Genomic DNA, 18726 nt, shown 5'->3' with positions numbered 1-18726 from the left:
CCCACTCTCCCTGTTACTCAGGCTGCCAGCCCCGCACAGAGCACTGGGGTTCAGACTCCCCGCTCTCTTGCTGACCGCTGGGACTCAGGCTGCCAGCCCCAACTGCCCAACCCTACTCTTTCTTTTACGCGGACTGCTAGCCCCGCACAGAGCACTGGGGTTCAGGCTCCCCGCTCTCTTGCTGACCGCTGGGGCTCAGGCTGCCAGCCCCAACTGCCCGGCCCCACTGTCTCTGGGGCTTAGGCTACAGCCCCGCGCAGAGTGCTGGGGTTTGGGCTGCTGGCTCCCACGCTGACCGCCAGAACTCCGGCTGCCAGCCCAAACTGCCCGGCCCCACTCTCCCTGGGGCTCAGGGCTTCTGCCTTGCAACTGGGTCCCACCTGCTGTCTCCAATGCCTAGGGTCCTCTGGCCACCATTAGTGGCATTTTTCTGGTGAACCCCCTGTAACATTTCGCAAACCCCAGTTTGGGAACCACTGGTATAGAGCAGGGGTAAGCAACCTATGGCACACGTGCCAAAGGTGGCATGCCAGCTGATTTTTGATGCTCTGGGGTTCTGGCTGCTGCCCACTTGCCAGCTGGGGTCCTGGCCGCCGGCCCCACTCAGCACCTGCTGCCAGCCTGGGGACACCCAAGGAACCCCAGGCTGGTAGTGGACTAAGCAGGCCGGCGACTGAGACCCCGGCTGAGCCACTCAACCCACTGTCCACCTGAGGTTCCATTCACTCAGCTGGCAGCAGGCTGAGCGGGACTAAATTCAACGAAACAGGAAAATAAGAGCAACTAATGGCAAAGTGCAAGAACCTGGAGAGCCTCCTGAAGCACAGCGATAGTTTTGATTTAAATGGACTTGAACTGTATGAAGAATTGAGTGCACTGTCATCAGTGTTGCCACATGCAAAATCAGTGATGGACATTGTACAGTTTATTCACACCAGCAAACTTGTTGATATATCTCCTAATGTGCACGTTGCCACTCGTATTCTGCTGACAATTCCTGTAGCAGGAGCATCAGGAGAACGGAGTTTCTCAAAACTAAAGCTCATTAAAAACTATCTCCGCTCTACAATGAGTCAGGAATGCTTAACTGGTCTTGCTATTCTTGCAATCGAACAAGACATCACTTTGTCTTTGTCATACGATGACATTATTACTGATTTTGCAGCTCAAAAAGCCAGAAAGATTGCTTTTAATTAAAAACAAATCCTTGTTTCAATACCTCTTCATGTCAATTTCCAATAAAATTTTGACAAATTTAAAAAGTTATATTATTTGTATCATTCTGTCAAATCAGAATTTTTTCTATAGTGCTACTTCTTTAGTGCTAGTCCATCAGCGTTACAATGTGCTTCATTAAGTTAAACTGGTTTTAATAACATGCATGTGGCAAGTTTTCCAATACTGTAAGCTTATGTTTGTGTTGCTCAGAGCAAGTCAGGCACAGAGGCACCAGTTTAATAATGCTGCCTAGGGCACCATAAATCCTAAGGACGGCCCTGCCTGGTTGGAAAATAAGGCTCCCAGTCCATGCTGAAATGTCCGTTTCTATAATGAAAGCATGTCATTTCTATACTCCTGTATCTTGGCAGGGGGTTAGACTGGATGACCCTTGCAGTCCCTCCTGAGCCTCCCGTTCTATTATTCTGTGACAATGTTAGAAACCTTTAACGCCAAATATGTACACAAGAGAAGCACCCAAAAGAGGACAAGTATTTAGAAATGTGTCACCTTTTCTAGCATACTCAGCAGAAGAGGGCCCAGGGATCAAACCAGAATCTTTAGCCTGGTTCTCTGAACATTAATCTGATCCTGGATAAGTAATGTGAGATGTACTGTGTTAAAGTGCTTTTATAACTCTTCCTTAATAAAACATTTCAGAAAAGCAAAAACAAATGTTTTGTGTCAACATTGTCATCTTGAGTCATTGATTTTTGATTTTGACTTTGCTGAAATCTTCATTGTTGGAGGTGTTTAAGAACAGGTTAGACAAACACCTGTCAGGGATGGTCTAAATGTACACAGGGCATGGACTTCACTAGATGATCTTTCAAGGTCCCTTCCATCCCTACATTTCTTTGATTTTATGGATAGCATAGAATACAGCGGGATGGGTAGGTTGGTGGATGGATGAGTGGGTGGATGAGTGGGTGGAGGGGTGATTGGGTGGGCAGATAGTTGGATCCTGCTTGGACATGATGTAGAAAAAGTTCGGTGATGTTTGAGGTCTCTTCTATCCGTGCAGTTCTATGATTCTATCAACTACATAGAATATAAAATAAATTATTGAAATTAATATTTTAATGTCACATAAAGGCCTAAAACAAGTCAAAACAAATATTAGAACCTTATTGAAAAGAATCGTTTTCACACCACCAAAACAAGAGGATCATTTCTTTTTTTCCCATCAAAAATATCAAAATTGACACCGAGAATTGGGTAGATAATGGATTTTTCTGTTCACTGGCAATTTTGGAACAAAAAATCATTTGGAGTCAACCAAAACATTTTGTTTGACCTGAAACTAAATATTTCATTTGGATGTTGAATATTTTTAAACATTTTAATTTGTTTAAAATAAAAGTTAAAGGGATATTTCTGAACAAGAAGTGATTAGGAAGTGAAAATTGGGAAATGTTTTGTTTGGAAATTTTTGAAACAAAATATTCTGATTTCTTGGAATTTTTTTTAGTTTTTATTTTTTCAGCTAAACAATTCAGCAAAACTGACAGGATAGTCTTCCAAGAAATGCTAGCCAGTTACTGTTGATGGATGTGCAGGTGGCCAGTAGAACCAATCTCAGATCCACAGATCTCATCACACTGGGGCAGATGGCTCCCAGTGGAAGGGGCAGATCCAGATTATTGAGTCAGGCTGCACAGCGTTCTTGCCTCCTTTCATGTTTCTCCATTTTCTGTTGTCTTCATTGGGTCTCGTAATGCTGGATCCTTCCCATAAGGTCCTTCTCCATTTCAGTTGGTAGAGGGCTTGGGTTTCCCATAACTCCTCAACAGCACACCAGGTGGACAAAGAGACAATTTCTCTCAATCTCTGTGATGGCAGATGAAGGGTACAGCATGATGGCAATTTCCTATCACCTCGGTTTCCTGGCGTTTGGATGAAAAGCCTCATTCTGCCAAGCACCGTGTGGACCCTGGTGTGCAACGGCATCTCCATGCAGGGGCACCGGAACAGGCGGGGCTAAGGGCCCATGGCCCTCCCATTTTTTACTGGCCACAAGGGTGAGTGGCAGTGGGGAGGAGATGGAGAGGAGCAAGTGGTGGGCAGGGTTTTGGGGAGAAGAGGTGGTATGAGGATGATGGCTCAGGGGTAGAGGTGGTGTGGGGGCTGGGGTTCAGAGGAAAGGGTGGGGTCAGGGTGGGGCCATTGTTCAGACGCCAGTGGTCTCCCCACGAGACACACTTTTTGGGCGCTTCCATCGCCCCTGTCTCCACATTCAAAGAAATCACTCACAGGTGTCTTCCATACTCACATCAATGTCCAGATGCAGATTAAAATCTCCTGGGGCCCTGGGCTGGAACAAGTGAGGGGATCCCAGGTCCAGAAAGTTCTCCCCACCCCACCTCTTCTGCCCGCAGTTCCGCCCCTTCTGCCTATGGCCCCACCCATGGTCCCACCCTCTTCTGCCCCTTTCCCATATCTGTCCCTCACCCCCACTTGCTGATTTCCATCACGCACCCACTCCACTGCAGTCCTGAGACTGGAGAGAAGCTTTGTGTCCTGTGGCCACAGCAGGGAGCGAGAGCAACCCCAGCCTCCGGAGTGGGGTGGGGGGGAATTTTCAGGTGCCACAAATTGGCCTGGACCCCTGGGCATGGGCCATGTTGGCCTGTGCAGTAATCCGCCACTGTCCATGTCCAAGTCCTGTGGCAACGGGAGCAGGACAGTGATGTTCGGAAGCTCCTAGTCACCAACCAGCACGCAGCCAGCAGCTGTCAGAGGGTCATTTCTGCATTGGGAAAGAGGCAGGCCTGCAACTCGGCAGCTTCAACACAACTGAGTAGTTGCTTTTACGGCCTGCTCCGCTCCCCTGCATGAGCAGGATGTGGGCAGTCTGACCTAGTATTCAAAGCAGGAGTTGGGAAATCAGGCCGGGCCATGTACCGGGAGATCAGAGTCTGAGGCAGGCCTGAGGGCAAACCCAGAGTCGAGTGTGAGGCGGCAGGGTCTGGGTACCAGATCAGAGGTAGGAACCAAACCTGAGAGCAGAAGCACAGATCAACACGCAGAGTCAGGCCGGGTCAGGATACCAGTGTAAGCAGGGAAATGGTCTTGCTATTGTGGGAAAAGTTCCTGGTTTATGCACCACTCTAATGAGATGGGCTAATGAAAGGATCTGAGTCCTCGCTCCCACTCCCTTTACCCAGAGGCCTGCCTGACCTCAGGGGCTCCCCTTCCATCTCCAGTCTGGCAGAGTCCTCGTAACCCCGACAAGGCTGGGCCCAGCATTCCTGGGGGGAGTTGACCCCCAACCTTGTTGTGGTCACTTAGGGCAGGCGCTAGGGTGTCCCCACTCCAGGGTGCTCTCTCTGCACTGGATGCTTCCCTGACCCACTGATCATTTCATACAGTTCAAAGCAAATACAATTTATTAAACGGCAACAAATTAAAAAAATTAGGGGGAAAATGGGAAGGTGAAAGGAAAACCTGTCACCCTGCTCTGAGACAGGGGGACATTGCAACCAGCGTCTCTGGGCTGTAAGGGCAGTTCACAGCCTGTTCTTTACACATCCCTGGCTGTGCAGATGCCACAGCTGGACACTTGCTCTGGTGGCAGGACCCTTCTTCCCAATGTCAGCCCCCTCCCGTCAGGGTTACGATCCCCCTCCCAGTCTGTCCTGCCAGGCTCCTTGGCTGGGGGCGTCTCCCGGAGCTGGGCCCCCTGCCCAGGGTCTCCCTCGCTCTCCCCAGCTGCTCACCGCAGCTGGCTCGGGATGGCTCCAGCCCCAGCTCCAGCTCCGGCTCCACAATGCCTCAGAGTGGCTGCGGCTTCTGCCCTGGGCTGCTTTCCTTGCCCCTCTAGCTCTGGATGCTGCACCTCTCCTCCCAGCACTGACTTGCTCTCTGGGCTGCTTCTCTGCTTCTCTGGCCGGCCCGACCCTGCTCCCCAGCTCAGCTCAGGCCCCTGCTGTCCCCTTAGCTCGGCCCCACTCGGTCTGACCCAGGCAATTCCAGCTCACAGGGAGGACAGGACCCCCCTGGCCTCCTGACTCCCTCATTGGCCTGGAGCACTGGCCTCTCCCCATTGCGCATTGGGACTGTCAGTCTCAGGGTCCTGATTTCCCATCGACCCTTCTCCTTCCCTTTGGTGCTGGGAGCTAGCCAACCAAAAGCCCCACTGAGTTTTAGTAAGGGGCCAACAGTCCCCTTACACCAGGAAGAGGACAAGGAAGGTGGAAGGTTCAAGGAGTCGCTTTCGGCAATGGAGAGGTGCCGTTCCAAGGGCTAATTCCTGCCAGGATTCCCAGCAGAGGACAGAGTCAGGAACAAAGGCTGGCAACTCCCCCGGATACAATGTCCTGGAGCATGGGGGTGGAGGGAGTTGCCTGGATGCAGAAATGTGAGGAAGTTCCCCAGATACGTCAATCATGTTGACTCAGAGGGACAGCCCATTTCCCTGGTATAAAAAGTGGCTCATCCCAGAGTATCCTTAGTTTTGTCCAAGACGCAACTGCTGGAACCTCTTCCACTCCCGAGGGCCCCCGCCAGGAGCTACAGGTGAAGCAGGGCCAGTCCAGCCCCTGTGTCAGGATGCCTGGCTGAGGGCATTGGGATACTGGGATGGAAAGGAGATATCTCTGGTTTGAGGAGCAAGATAGAGTGGTGGCTTGGGGCACCTTGCAGTTATTGGGGTGATTATGGGCTGCCAGTGGGATCACTCCATTTTGGAGGTATTGATGGGATAGAATGGGGGCTCTGCTCTGTTATTGGGGGGATTATGGCCTGGAATGGGGCACTCAATGAAGATGGATGACTTGGTGGTTTGCCTGTTCAGCTGGTTCTTGGACAAAATGGCTTCTAATCTCTGGTCTGGTGCTGTCACCCAATCACTTCGCTGCTCTGTGCCTGACTTTCTCCATCTCTACAATGGGGATCATAGGCCTGGCCTGCCTCAACAAGGAATTGTGGGGCTAAATAGGATGAAGATTGGAAGGTGCTCAGGTACTACCGTAATAGGGCCCAGATAGCACCTCAGGTCTATTAATTTCTCTGTTATTAAGCTGGCTATGGGGGTTTCGGTCTACTCTGTTATTGTTAGAAAGGGAACGAGTGACAACAGGGTGGGCTCAGGCGAGCTCATGGAAATCTTTCTCATCTGGCTTGACTTTTAGTTTCTCTCTGCACACCCACCAACAGATGACATCTTTTCATGGAACATGCCCCTGGGGGCATCTGGGACCGGGTGGAAGTGGAAGATGGAGCTGAGTTGGGGGACAGTGGGCCCCCACTGCCAACAGACAATCACAGTGTGTTTCTGCTCCCCATGTCAGGCAGTGCTGTCATCTCCTGCTACAGGCAGGGCAGCCGAGGTGCAGAGAAACCGCTTGCTCATGGGAGCCTGTGGAAGAAGAGGGACTCAAGTGCGGCCTTCCCGAATCCTAACCATGCACTTTCCCCGCGAGGCATCCATCCTCCTCAAGATGCCCATGGCCAACAATTCCCTTTTGATCTCTTTCCCTGCAGGAAAGCCAGTGACTCCGCAACCATATCCATCACCACAACCGCCATGGAGCTGCTGATCATCGCGATGCTGGTAGTCGGGGCAGCAGCAGGTAGGAAAAAGAGTCAAGCGAGAAGCCAAGGTTGGGTTGGGTGAGAAGATTCTGCAGTTTCACCACAGGCTCTTCCAGGAATATCTTAGAGACATTGCTTAAGACAGGTTCCTGCTCAGGAAGAGCAAAGTTTCCAACACTCCCATTATCCATTTCACTGGTTGCGAAAGGAAATTAATATATTCAGTCCTTGTGTCTGATTATTCTTTACTATTTGTAGAGCAGGCTGGGAGCCATGATTTCAGAATCTGTTTTCATCCCGAATCAGGATAGAAAGAATTTTGAAATTTCTCACAATAGAAAAGGTTTTTTGGGGAAAAAAATAAATCTGTTACACTGACATTTCAACGTCTTTAAATTTAAAGCATTTATAAAAATATATAACTTTGACAGAACATCATTTCGAAATATAATGTTAATTCTTTTAAGAAAAATGTGGAAACAAAAATTATTGAAAAAAATAAAAAACAAATCAACATGGCCCTTTCTGGTAATCTTCAATGCTCTGGTCAGACTGCCTGTCCCATGAAGCACCATGCACCACTTGGTGAGAAGTTAGTGCATCATGGAAGTCTCTGGTTGTCAGGCATCAGGGGAGATATAGTTTGATTGTGGAGCCTAGTCCTTACAGGAGACTGTTTAGGTTTAAATTTTTTTTAAAGAATGTGCATCACAACCAACACATTCCCTCAGAAATTATCAGCTCTGACAAAATGGCATTTTACGATGGGAAAAAGTTCCATCCAAAAAAGTTTGACTGTTTTAAATATTTTGTGACAGGGTCAGGCCAGATGGCTACAGGAGACTGGTGGAAGGTAGATTCACTAGCCCCAGATTAACCAGGTCCCTTTTCCCTGGGTAAAATAACAGGGACTATTCCAGAACAATCAAGACCCTGCTAGAATCAATTAAGGTAGGTGGGCTAATTAGGACACCTAATTATGAGCCAATTAGGAAGCTACTAGAACAAATTAAGGCAAGTAGGCTAATCAGGGCACCTGGTTAAAAGAAAGACCTCCCTTCAGTTAGGGAGAGACGCGGAAGGAGCTGGGAGTGGGAGGACATGCTGCTGGAGGACTGAAGAATACAAACGCCATCAGGCATCAGGAAGAAGATCCTGAGGTGAGGACAAAGAAGGTGCTGGGGGGAGGTCATGGAGAAGTGGCCCAGGGAGTTGTAGTTGTCACACAGCTGTTACAGGAGACATTGTAGACAGCTATGATCTGCAGGCCCCCGGGCTGGAACCCAGAGTAGAGGGCGGGCTTGGGTTCCCTCCCATCCCCCCAACTCCCTATTTGACACAAGAGGAGTTGACCTGGACTGTGAGTTCCACCAGAGGGGAAAGTCTCTGGTCTGTCCCCGACCCACTAGGTGGGACAACAGAGGTTGTGGGGATTATTCTCCTCCCTTCCCCCATGCTGGCCAGTGATGAAGTGAATGGCAGGTTTAAGTCAGTAGCAAAAGTGGCCAAACTGAGGGCTGCTGTGAACCTCTGAGGTGAGCAAATCTGCCGGAAAGCACAAGACCCACCAAGGCAGAGGAGGAACTTTGTCACAATTTGTATTGCAGTCACGGGCGCTGACTCCGCGGGTGCTCCAGGGCTGGACCACCCACAGGGAAAAAATTTGGGGTTCTCTGCACCCGTCAGCAGCCAAGGTCCCCTACCCTCACCTCCTTCTCCCACCCCTGGAGTGTGCTGTGCCCCCGCTCCTCCCAGTCCCTCCCAGAGCTTCCTGCTCCCCCGCCGCCTAACAGCGGTTTGGCAGCACTTAGGACTTTCCGGGAGGGAGCAGGAGGAGTAGGGATGCAGCACGCTCAGGGGAGGAGACAAAGAAGAGGCAGGGCAGGGGCAGGGACTTTAGGGAAGGGGTCGAATGGGTGCAGGGTGAGAGACTGTGCAGGGGAGGGAAAAGGCAGGGCAGGGGCGGGGGCAGAGGTGGAACCAGTGGTGGGGTGGAGATCGAGCATCCACCGGGCAGAGGGAAAGTCGGTGCCTGTGATTGCAGTAAAGCCTAGAAACAGCAGTCATTGACTAACCCCCTGTTCTCCTGAACATGTGTAAATTGTAATTTCAAGAGGTCTATAATTTGATCAAATCAAGGTGAATTTTCATGAGAACAGCAAAAGGTACCTCCCTGACTCCAGGGCTATTCCCTTGCAAAATTTCAAGTCCCTGCTGCCAAGGTAGCACTTTAAAATCACTTTAAAAAGTGGTTGAAATACAGTTTGAACATTAAAAAATGAATTGTCCTCCTGGGTCGTCATAACTAGTCCCTACTACCATGGGCAACTTGGTTGTAGAAGCATATCGAGCTCCATCTTCAAACTCAAGAGGTTTTTTCCCTTCCGCTCCTGTTCCACAACTTCCTTCCTTTGATGGTTAGTAACTGTCTTCTGATCTCAGCCTAGATTTATCCATGGTGCTTATCCTCATTTGTTCTTGTGCCAACGCTGGTCTCCATCTCCTACAGATCTTCTCCCTCCCTGGTGTCCCCCCACACACTCTGTATTTAGAGAGAACAATCAGATGTTGTCTTGGCCTTCCTTTTAGGTTAAGCCAGCTGAGCTCTTCTGTCTCTCCTTGTAAGAGCAGCTCTCCATTCCCTGATAATCCTAGCTCCCTTCTCGACACCTGTTCCAGTTGGAATTCCTCTTTCTGGAACATGGGTGATTGGAATTGGAGGTTTTCCCAGTGGCATTAATGCCTCCCTGTCCCTACTGGAAATATCTCATAGAATATCAAGGTTGGAAGGGACCTCCAGAGGTATCTAGTCCAACCCCCTGCTCAAAGCAGGACCAATCCCCAGACAGATTTTTACCTCCGTTCCCTAAATGGCCCTCTCAAGGATTGACCTCACTACCCTGGGTTTAGAAGGCCAATGCTCAAACCATTGAGCTATCCCCCCCGTTTTACACTACCTCACCTGGTACAACCTTGGATCGCCTTCTGCATTTGCATGGCCACATACAAGCAGAGGCTCATGGTCATCTTGCCCAGGGCTGCCTGGCGGGGGAGCAAGTGGGGAAATTTGCCCCAGACCCCAGGCCCCGCAGTGGCCCCGCGAGCCCTGGCCCAGCGGCAGTCCGGGTCTTGGGCGGCATTTCGACGGCGGGGGGCTCTTCAGTGCTGCTGAAGACACAGAGCAACTGAAGGGCCCCATGTCGCCGAAATGCCGCAGCTCCCCCACTTTGCCCCAGGCCCCCTGAATCCTCTGGGCGGCCCTGATCTTGCCACCAGCCAATCAATCTGGATATGACTGCTGCCCACCCCGTCCCCTGCCCTGCTTTCAGCTGATGTTTGCCACTCTCCATTGCAGCCTCAGACACACAGGGACACCGAATCATTGGCGGGAGAGAGTGCCGCATTGGTTCCCGGCCCTACCAGGTGGCTCTCCTGAGGAACGGCCGCATCTACTGTGGTGGGAGCCTGATAGCCCCAAAGTGGGTGCTAACTGCTGCACACTGCAGCAGACGGATCAAGTAAGTCACTGCAGAGGTGGAGGGAAAGAGAGAGATGCATGGGAGTAACCCACATCCCCAGTCCTTATCTTCTCCCTTGGTGTCCCCCATCCATGCCCAGGTCTCCCTCTGCGCCCTCTAAATCCCCAGCCCTATCCTCCTCCATTTTTTCCAGCCCTCAGATCATTTTTGTGGTTCTTCTCTGCATCCTCTGCAGTTTTCCAGCATCCTTGTTCACATGCGCCTCTGCATGTGAGCAACACTCTCCCCAGCAGTGTGTGCAGAGGGAAACTCCCTCTCAGGCTCGCCAGCATCAGCCTCTTTAGCATCCCTCTGGCAGGTCATGTGCAGGTGCTCTAGGAGCTGATGGAATGGAGCGGAGCTCCAGGAAATGTTTCCCCTTGAGTCTAGCCTGATGCTCTTGGTTCTCAACCATGGAGCTCTGCGGCCCCCCGCTGGTTTCAGGGGGTCTGTTGGGCTCTGTGGCAGAAGTCAGGAACCCTGAGTGGTGGCACATCAGGGCTAAAGCTTTGAGTCCCGGTGCCTCCCAGAGCGCTGAAGTGACAAGCCCAAGTGCCTCCATCCCACAGGTGAAACCTGGATCCCCGAATGGAGGGGGGCTGTGGGGAGCTCCAGGAAATACTCGATGAGAATTTAAGCCCTGGAACAAACACTCAGAAGGGGTGTGCCTGAAAAACTGGAAGCAATTCAAGCTGCTTTTTTTGAGTTCTGTAATTCTGCAGCTCCTCATAGACTCATAGACTTTAAGGTCAGAAGGGACCATTATGATCGTCTAGTCTGACCTCCTGCGCAATGCAGGTCACAGAATCTCACCCACCCACTCCTGTAACAAACCCTTAACCTATGTGTGAGTTATTGAAATCCTCAAATTGTGGTTTAAAGACCTGCAGATAGATCTGTCCTTCCCCGCCCCTCCTTTTCTCCTAACTCTCTTTGTATGTTACGACGAAGCTGGTCTCTTTGTTGTATTTGGAAAAACTAATTAAAAGGCATAAATAATACGTTAAAAATCACATTGTCTCATGTCGGCATTTTTTAAACTTTTCGATTTTCCACTCGCAACTTTTTCTTTCAAAGTGCCCTGTTAGTTTATTTTCAAAAATATTTTGCAACAACTGAAACAAACTATTGCCACTCGATTTTTCAATTCGCTGGAAAGCACAAAACTCTTAGACCCAGATTTGACTCTTTGAAATTCTCAGTGCTCCTGCATGTTGGTTTAGCTTGGTATGAGCAGGCCACAGTGACCCAGGACAAGGGAAAAGAAAAATAACCGAATTAAGTTGGTCACAAAAGTGAGTAAGGAGATAGCAAGCGTGAAAAACCAGGACACTTTTTTTCAGGGGTGGGGTATATTTGCATGTATAAGAAAAAGCCCCTAATATTGGGACAATCCCGATATTATTGGGATGTGTGGTCACCCTACCCAAAAGCCAAGGAGAAGGAATTCACGATTTTTGGTGAAAACTGCAGCTTTGATAACACCAAAGTGTCCCACAAATTAAGGGTGAAGTCATCAAATTATTCATTTCAGCTCTGTAAAACCAGGTGAAAGAAACAATAATGTCACCAAAATGTGCTGTGAACCTGTGGCATGAGAACAAAGCATGATATGTACAGGAATTGGGCCTGAAAATAACCGGACAAACCATAAAGTGCATGATTTCAGGTAAAATGGAGGACGCATGCATTAGAAGATAGTTAAACTTGTATGTAAAGTAACCAATACTTGTATTCTTTGGATCTGTGATATGCCCCATAGCCACCCCTTACTCATGACTCTGATCAATTCTGTGGAGTGTATGCCAAGAAAAACACAAGATCGGATGAGATTGGAGTCAAACTGAGTTCTTGGAGAACTAAGATGACAAGATCTCGGAAGCTACTCCAGCATCGAAAATCCATTATTGGCCCAGTTGTAGTTGCTTGTCCGATATGACCTTTGAATAGTCACCCATTGATCTCTTCCTTTGTCCTCTCTCCATGCAGCTCCCTGCGGGTGCATCTGGGGGATTATAATCTATGGGTGAAAGAACCCACGGAACAGATACGAAGAATCCGCAACTTCTTTGTGCACCCCGAGTATAACCTCCGTCATCGTGACAACGACTTCATGCTTCTGGAGTTGGATAAGCCCGCTCTACTCAACAGCTACGTGAACACAATCAACCTGGCTACCCATTGTCCTTCTCCTGGAACACGATGCAGTGTGTCGGGATGGGGCACCATTGAGTCCCCCCAAAGTATGGGTTGCTGGGGTGTAGAGGGAGGGGTTGAGGTTGGGCTCAGCTTGGAATGGAGGTGGAAGCTCTTTAAGGAGACCTCGTTAATGGGCTGTCAAGGATTTTTGGAGTCTCTTGGGGGAAAATTTTCATCTGATACTATTGTTAGTGGACAGCTCAGGTTCAACAACTCCAAAGTGTCCCACAAATTTGGGGCGTTTTCATTCATTTCAGAAAAAATATTCTGAAAAAACTTTGCATTTGAAAACACTGGGATACAATGGCATTTTTTTTCCTTTCGAAATGTTTCCTTTCCTTTTCTTTTCAAACTGTTACAGACGTACTTCAAATCACAATGAAATATTATAGTATAACATAAAATACTGAATCTTAATGAAACGATTTGTTTGCCATTAAATGAAGAGTTTTTTGTGGCTCTTCTGTACATCAAATTTTTTTTTTTTTTTTTTTGGAAAATGAATGTGGCCAGATCCCAGCTGGGGTCAATCAGCCGTAGCTCCATTGGAGTCAATGGGGCCAGATCCCAGCTGGGGTCAATGGACCATAGCTCCATTGGAATCAATGGGGCCAGATCCCAGCAGAAGTCAATGGACCGTAGCGCCATTGGAGTCAATGGGGCCAGATCCCAGCTGGGGTCAATGGACCGTAGCTCCATTGGAATCAATGGGGCCAGATCCCAGCAGAAGTCAATCGGCCGCAGCTCCATTGGAGTCAATGGGGCCAGATCCCAGCTGGGGTCAATCGGCTGTAGCTCCATCGCAGTCAGTGGATCTAAGCCAGTTTACAGCAATTGAGGGTCCTACATTAAGCTTTTTTCTCTTGCACCTTGTTCCCTGCTCATGATCTGCCGTTCTTCTGTCCTTGCCCAGAGCTGTTCCCAGCCATCATGCAGTGTGCAGATCTCTATAGCATCAGCCAGACCAGATGCCAGGCCACTTACGGGGGCAGGATCACAGAGAACATGTTCTGTGCTGGCGTGGAACAGGGTGGCATCAGCTCATGCAAGGTAAGAGGGCATCCCGGAGAATGGGGTGGGTGATGGGTGTCGGAGCTCACACAGCTCCATACTCTTTATCCCTTACGACCTGCAAACTCTTATCTGCCTACTGCTAAGGGGCTGTCGTCACTCAGTCCCTGGACCCAGCCAGCCTTCATGTCCCATGGAAGAGCAGCTGATCTGCCCTCTGGCTGCACCGAGCCCTAAATGCTGGGCTTCATCCAGCTCCTGGGCCTGTCTGGTCTCAGCACAGGTGCAGCCAGCTGCAGGTACCTGAACCCATTTCTGCTCTTTAAACCCTTCCTGTCTGTGTGTCCCTGCCGCTACCTGCTGGAGGAGATGAGGTCTGTGAGTCTGTGTATTTGTGTATGTGTGTGTGACCCTGCTGGAGGGGATGGACCCTGCTCTGGGTGTGTGCACACACGCTGGGGGCATGGCTATGTTTTGCTGATGTCTTCGCATTGTCTCTGCAGGGGGATTCAGGAGGCCCACTGGTCTGCAATGGGCAGCTGCAGGGCGTGGTTTCCTGGGGGAAATCTGTCTGTGCCCTGCCGGGACAGCCCAGGGTCTACGCCAATGTCTGCAAAGCTGCCGAGTGGGTGAGGAGCACCATAGGGAGGAAGTGCACCAGATCGGACTGAGAGCTCACAACGCCTCATGCCTGCCACAATAACCCACCAACACACGCCCCAGCCACACCTCTCCTCATCTCACCGCAGCACCCAGGGGATGCAGAATGGGGTCGGAGAAGCTGGCCCGGCTGGGGCTGGGATGGGGGAGCTGCAGTTGGGCCAGGCCTGACAAAATCCTAGGACTAAGTTAAAAGTGTGTGACTGATTTGAAAAGCATGAATGAGCCTGAACGTTGTGAAAACAAGGAGGAGTCCTTGTGGCACCTTAGAGACTAACACGTTTATTTGGGCATAAACTTTTGTGGACTAGAATCCACTTCATCAGATGCATGGAGTGGAAAATATTGGAGCAGGTATATATACATAGTATGTGAAAAGATGGGAGTTGCCTTACCAAGTGGGGGGGGGGTCCATCTAATGAGACAATTCAATTAACAGCAGGATACCAAGGGAGGAACAATCACTTTTGTAGTGGTAATGAGGTGGCCCATTTCAAATAGTCGGCAAAAAGGTGTGAGTAACAATGGGGGAAATTAGTTTTTGTAATGGCCCATCCACTCCCAGTCTTTATATAGGCCTAATTTGATGGTATCCAGTTTGCAAATTAATTCCAGTTCTGCACTTTCATGGACACCATCATAGGACCTAACCACATCAGCCACACCATCAGCGGCTCGTTCACCTGCACTTCTGCTAACCTGATATATGCCATCATGTGCCAGCAATGCCCCTCTGCCATGTACATTGGCCAAACCGGACAGTCTCTACGCAAAAGAATAAATGGACACAAATATGACATCAGGAATTATAACATTCAAAAACCAATCAGAGAACACGTCAACCACTCTGGTCACTCAATAACAAACTTAAAAGTGGCAATTCTTTAACAAAAAGACTTCAAAAACAGACTCCAATGTGAAACTGCAGAACTGCAGAACTGGAAACTAATAGCCATTGATGGACCTATCTTCTGTGAATTCATCTAGGTCTTTTATGAACCCTTTTCTTGGCCTTCACAACATCATCTTGCAAGGAGTTCCACAGGTTGACTGTGCATTGTGTGAAGAAATACTTCTTTGTATTTGTTTTAAATCTGCTGCCTATTAATTTCATTGGGTGACCCTAGTTCTTGAGTTATGAGAAGGAGTAAATAACACTTCGTTATTTATGGATGGATTGATAGATCCTGCAGAGACATGTGGAAATGGCTAGGTGACACTTGGAGCTTTTCCATCCCTGCATGTCTATGATTCTATTGACAATATAGAATATTAAATATATTACTCAAATTAATACTATATGTCACATAAAGGTCTAGAAGAAATCAAGCAAAATATGCAAGTTGAACCAAAGTATTGCAACCTTATTCAAATGAATCATTTTCACACCATCAAAACAGAAGGATCATTTTGGCTTTTTGTCATCCAAAATATCAAAACTGACGCAGAGAATTGGGCAGAAAATGGATTTTTCTCTTCACTGGCAATTTTGGGGAAAAAATCATTTGGGATCAAGTAAAACATTTCTTTTTATCTGAAACTAAACGTTTCATTTGGACATTCAGCATTTTTAAACATTTTAATTTTTTTTTTTAACTAAAAGTTAAAGGAAATTTCTAAACAGTCAAAGGGCAAACTGGGAAATGTTTGGTTCGGAAATTTTTGAAACAAAATGTTTTGATTTTTGGGAAATCTTTTGGGGGGAAGGGGGTGTTATTTTTTGACTGAAACATTTCAGCAAAATTGACACATGATCATCTTCTATGAAATGATAGCCAGTTACTGCTGGTGGGGCCACAAGTGGCCAATAAGACCAATCCGGATTATTGAGTCAGGCTGCCACACATTCTTTCCTCCTTTCCCATTTCTCTGTTTCCTGGTGTCTTAGTTGGGTCTTGAAACGCTGGGATCCTTCCCACGAGATCCTTCTCCATTTTAGTGGGTGGAGGGCTTGGGTTTCCCATATGTCCTCAATGACAGAGCAGGCAAAGAGGCAGTTTTTCTCAATGGCTGAGAAGACAGATGAAGGCTACAGCAGGATGGCGATCTCTTGATTTCCTGATGTTTGGATGAAGACCCTCATCCTGCCAAGCACTGTGTGGACACTGGTGTGGAGCCACCCTCTGATGTATTAGGGCATCAACCATTACCTTGTACATGTTGGTTTGATCAAAACATCTCTATCCATCATGCTGTCATCCTGACCTTATCCTTCAGATGACTCGGCGTGTTCCTGTTCTGTTTGGGAAGTGTGTTTGGTATCAAGGTATTTTGATACCACCTTTCCGGCATGTGTTTGCGTATATTTTCTTGTGCCTAACTCTACACTTCTTACATGTTCCATTTTATGCATCCGATGAAGTGGGCTGTAGCCCACAAAAGCTTATGCTCAAATAAATGTGTTAGTCTCTAAGGTGCCACAAGGACTCCTGTTCTTTTTACAGATACAGACTAACATGGCTGCTACTCTGAACCCTTTATGTAGGAATGTGTGTTTTTGAAATATCAGCCCTGTTCTTGCCAGAGTCTGTGAGCAGGGCCTGTCTCTTGCTCACAATGTAACTTTGCTTTATATCAGCAAAGTTTTGACTACTTGAGCCCAGATCTCAGGCCTCATATCAAGCCTCTGATACATGGGCTTATGTTTCAGGCCCTTTTCTTACTATAGCACACATCTGTAGTATTCCATATTCACATCCATGTCCAAGTCCTGTGGCGATCGGTGACCGGAGCAGGACAGCAATGACTGGAAACTCCTAGTCACCGACCGACTTGCAGGCAGCAGCTGTCAGAGGGCCATTCTTGCATTTGGAGAGAGACAAGCCTGCAACTCAGCAGCCACAAATGCGACAGAGCAGCTGTTTTTAGGGCCCACTCCACTCCCTTGCATGGGATGTGGAGGGGGGCGGGGAGGTGTCACGAGCAGGACATGAGCAGTCTGACCTAGTGCTCAAAGCAGGAGTTGGGAAATCAGGCCAGGCTACATACCAGGAGATCAGAGTCTGAGGCAGGCCCGAGGGCAAACCCAGAGTTGAGCGTTGGGAGGCAGGATCCGGTTACCAGGAGATCAGAGATAGGAGCCAAACTTGAGAGCAGAACCAGGGATCAACACGCAGAGTCAGGCCAAGTCAGAGTACCAGGAAGAGGAAGAGGATGAGGAAGGCACACACTCCAGAACAGGGCGGAAGGTTCAGGGAGTCGCTTTTGGCAATAGACAAAGTGCCCTTCCAAGGGCTAATTCCTTCCAGGTTCCCCTGTAGAGGACAGAGGCAGGAACAAAGACTGGCTTGCTTCCGCAACTCCCTGGGATCCAACCTGCTTGTGCCAGGTGTATGAGTGTGGAGGGAGTTGCCTGCATGCCGACATGTGGGCAGCTCCCCAGATATGGCAATCACGTTGACTCACGGGACAGCCCATTTCCCCAGCATAAAAAATGGCCCATCCCAGAGGATCCTTAGTTTTGACCAAGACACAACCATGCCAGGAGCTACAGGTGAAGCAGGGCCAATCCAGCCCCTGTTGTCAGGATGCCTGGCTGGGGGTGTCAGGGCGCTGGGGTGGAAAGGAGATAACTGTGGCTTGGAGAGCAACATAGGGTGGTGTTTTGGGGCATCTTGCAGTTATTGGGGTGATTATGGGCTGCCAGTGGGATCACTTTGTTTTGGGGGTATTGATGGGATGGAATGGGGATTCTGCTCTATTATTGGGGGTGATTATAGAGTGTGAGGTGGCATTCTCTTTATTGGGGGTGATTATGGGATACAAGAGAGCATTGCTTTGTTATTGGGGGTGATTATGGGGTATGAGAAGGCAATTCTCTGTTATTGGGGGTGATTATGAGATACGAGGGGGCATTGCTCTGTTAATGGAGATGATTATGAGGTGGAATGGGACACTAAATGAAGATGGATGGCTTGGCAATTGGCTGCTCAGCTTGTACTTGGAAGACATAGCTTCTAATCTCTGGTCTGATGCTCCATCCCTGTAGGACCTTGGCCCAATCACTTAGCCTCTCTGTGCCTCAGTTCCCTCATCTCTACAATGGGGATTGTAGCCCTGCCCTTCCTCATCAAGGAATTGTGGGGATAAATAGGAGAAAGATTGGGAGGTGCTCGGGTACTGCTATAATGGAGGCCAGATACCACCTGAGATCTATTAATTTCTCTGTTATTAAGCTGGTCATCGGGGTTTCTCCCTCTTTTGTTATTGGGGTGACATGTTAGAAGGGGAACGAGTGGCAGTGAGGTGGCTCAGGCCAGCTCATGGAAATCTTTCTCATCTGGCTTGACTTTTAGTTTCTCTCTGCACACCCACCAACAGATGACATCTTTTCATGGAACATGCCCCTGGGGGCATCTGGGACCGGGCAGAAGTGGAAGATGGAGCTGAGTTGGGGGACACTGGGCCCCCATTGCCAACATATGATTACAGTGTGTTTCCTCTCCCCATGTCGGGCAGTGCTGTCATCTCCTGCTACAGGCAGGGCAGCCAAGGTGCAGAGAAACTGCTTGCTCATGGGAGCCTGTGGAAGAAGAGGGACTCAAGTGCGGCTTTCCTGAATCCTAACCATGCACCTTCCCCGCGA

The 18726-nt window shown here is 49.0% G+C and overlaps 1 protein-coding gene and 1 long non-coding RNA gene across 2 annotated transcripts in view; one reads left to right on the top strand and one right to left on the bottom strand.

The window, feature by feature from the left end:
• The window catches only part of LOC142047541 (uncharacterized), a 403753-nt gene that overhangs the window by 96508 nt on the left and 288519 nt on the right, over positions 1-18726 (bottom strand). The gene's annotated exons all lie outside the window — the stretch shown is intronic.
• The window catches only part of LOC116819733 (kallikrein-8-like), a 29192-nt gene continuing 17211 nt past the window's right edge, over positions 6746-18726 (top strand). Inside the window, exons 1-5 of the mRNA XM_075070689.1 lie at positions 6746-6791; positions 10109-10271; positions 12261-12514; positions 13384-13520; positions 13985-14133. Of these exons, the coding sequence (XP_074926790.1) occupies positions 6746-6791; positions 10109-10271; positions 12261-12514; positions 13384-13520; positions 13985-14133 (749 nt within the window). The remainder of the gene's footprint in view (positions 6792-10108; positions 10272-12260; positions 12515-13383; positions 13521-13984; positions 14134-18726) is intronic.

Source organism: Chelonoidis abingdonii, chromosome 11 (genome assembly GCF_003597395.2).
Source record: "Chelonoidis abingdonii isolate Lonesome George chromosome 11, CheloAbing_2.0, whole genome shotgun sequence".
Taxonomy (NCBI): domain Eukaryota; kingdom Metazoa; phylum Chordata; order Testudines; family Testudinidae; genus Chelonoidis; species Chelonoidis abingdonii.
This window is presented reverse-complemented; position numbering and strand designations above follow the sequence as displayed.